The sequence below is a fragment of the Aquarana catesbeiana genome, linkage group LG01, assembly GCF_042186555.1.
Source record: "Aquarana catesbeiana isolate 2022-GZ linkage group LG01, ASM4218655v1, whole genome shotgun sequence".
In the NCBI taxonomy this organism is placed as follows: domain Eukaryota; kingdom Metazoa; phylum Chordata; class Amphibia; order Anura; family Ranidae; genus Aquarana; species Aquarana catesbeiana.
Genome location: NC_133324.1, coordinates 958,712,861 through 958,715,174, shown reverse-complemented (window position 1 = coordinate 958,715,174; position 2,314 = coordinate 958,712,861). Strand labels below are relative to the sequence as shown.

Here is a 2,314-nt window from a genome sequence, read left to right as displayed (position 1 = left end):
AAAATTGACTATTAAACTGATTTCTCTCAAGCCAGAACAGTGATGGATGGATCAAAATTCAGCCATTCTCTGTTTTAAATGGTCACATGTTGATCCATCTATGGCCACCTTCAGCCTCAGCCTTACCCTGTGTAGGAATGTACAGAACTGGTCACATTGGTTACTGCATGTCAGAGACTTTTACTGTAATTTCTCTCTTCCACTCTCAGGGATGGCGTCTGCCAATTTGAGGAAAGAGCTGGAATGTTCCATCTGTCTGAACATTTATACAGATCCTGTAACCCTGAAATGTGGGCACAACTTCTGCCGGGACTGTATTGGTCGTGCGTTGGATACACAGGAGTGGTTTGGAGGTTATTCCTGTCCTGAATGCAGAGAAGAGTTCCAGAAGTGGCCTGCACTGCGGAGGAACATAACACTGCGTAACATAGTGGAGAACTTTCTGTCTGCTCAGCCAGATTGGGAGGAGTCCGGGGTCTTCTGTACTTATTGTATTCACACTCCTGTAGCTGCTGTGAAATCCTGTCTGCATTGTGAAGCTTCTCTGTGTGGCAATCACTTGAGAGTCCACAGCAAGTCACCAGAACACGTCTTATGTGAACCCACCACTTCCCTTGAGAACAGGAAATGCTCCATCCATAGGGAACTACTCAAGTATCACTGCACTGAGGACTCCACCTACATCTGTGTGTCCTGCAGGCTGGATGGAGAACATCAGGGACACCAGGTGGAGACTCTGGATGAGGCCTCTGAGATGAAGAAGAAGAAACTGAGAAATGTTCTAATGAAACTGATGACTGAGAGAGAGGAGACGGAGAAAAGAGTCCAGAGTCTGCAGGAATTCAGGTGGCTAGTACAAGGAAAGGCAGATGATAAAACAAAGAGAGTCACTGCCCTGTTCAGAGACCTCAGGAGACGTTTGGAAGACCTGGAGAGGAAAGTCCTGAGTGAGATCTCTGGGCAGGCAGAGCGGGTCTCTCTATCAATATCTATTCTGATCCAACAGCTGGAAATAAAGAAGGATAAGCTGTCTAAGAAGATGGGGAACATTGAGGAGCTGTGTAACATGACTGATCCACTGACTGTCCTACAGGAATCAGATACAAGTGACTTGTGTGATACTGAGGATGGAGATGATGAGGACAGAGAGAGACATGATAAACTCCTCCATGATGGAGGGGATCTGGATATGGCGGGGATCTCTCACACATTACACACAGGTTTATCTGATATCATGTCTGGGGTAAATATACAGATATGTACAGGCACAGAGGTCTATCCACATTCTACTACTAAGGACAAAGTTCATGTCAATACTGAATTATCTAGGAAACATCCCCAACCCATCCCCACCATACAGCGATCACGCCACCAGGCTGGAGGACCAAAAATTGGGTCTGTACAGCAGACATCAGGGGTTACAGACATTTTACTGGATGTGAGGACAGCTGGTAATACTCTACGTATATCAGATGACAGGAAAACTGTATCCGTAACATCAGATCAGAATCGCCCAGAAACACCAGAGAGATTTCATCATTATCCTCAGGTGATAAGCAGTCAGAGTTTCTCCTCAGGGAGACATTACTGGGAAGTGGCTGTCGGGTGGGCAGATCTGTGGAGGGTTGGGATGTGTTACCCCAGTATAGACAGGAGAGGAGAGCAGTCTCTGATTGGAGCTAATAAATCCTGGGGTTTGGTAAGAGGAGGTGATATGTACTTAGCGATACATGACAACAATAGGATCCGATTACCCGGCACTGTCTCCAGTAACAGAGTCAGTATGGATCTGGACTATGAGGCCGGGCGGATCTCCTTTTATGAATTGTGTGACCCGATCCGACACCTCCACACCTTCACCACCACCTTCACTGAGCCCCTCCATGTTGGGTTATGTATATGGAGAGGTTGTTTAAAGATATCTGGGGGGGAAATGGATGTGAGAAATCCTAACACAGGATGGAGAATCTGATTGGTGAAATACTAAGCCAAGTGGAGAAGCAGTGGTCAAGAACCAGCAAAGTTGCCGGCTTCGGGACCGTCCTCTTCATTCTAAACCTAACTTTATTACCTAGTTGTCACTGACCAGGGGCACTGTTCCAAGTCAATGAAACAGAAGGTAGTGTAATAAATATTGGGATGGCAGCCCTGGAGCTGCCACCTTACAGTGGCATCTATAGCCAAAACATTTTTCAATGGAGTCTGGAAGGATTAGAATTGTCTGATTTATACTTCTATCTGGGGCTTTAGTAGAGAGATTCTGTGATTAGGTTTTACCAGACAGGAATTTAGAGGAACTCTTCCACAACAACTC

At 46.0% G+C, this 2,314-nt stretch overlaps 1 protein-coding gene across 1 annotated transcript; it reads left to right on the top strand.

Annotated features, from left to right (window-relative positions):
- The first annotated feature begins 211 nt into the window (after positions 1 to 211).
- LOC141128554 (E3 ubiquitin-protein ligase TRIM39-like) lies at positions 212 to 1,972 on the top strand. The gene has a single exon (XM_073615910.1). The coding sequence runs from the start codon at positions 212 to 214 to the stop codon at positions 1,970 to 1,972; it is 1,761 nt and encodes a 586-aa protein (XP_073472011.1).
- Positions 1,973 to 2,314: the final 342 nt, after the last annotated feature.

Excerpts from the sequence above, each read along its gene's own strand:
- LOC141128554 (XM_073615910.1), top strand. The coding sequence starts at position 212 with ATGGCGTCTGCCAATTTGAGGAAAGAGCTGGAATGTTCCATCTGTCTG.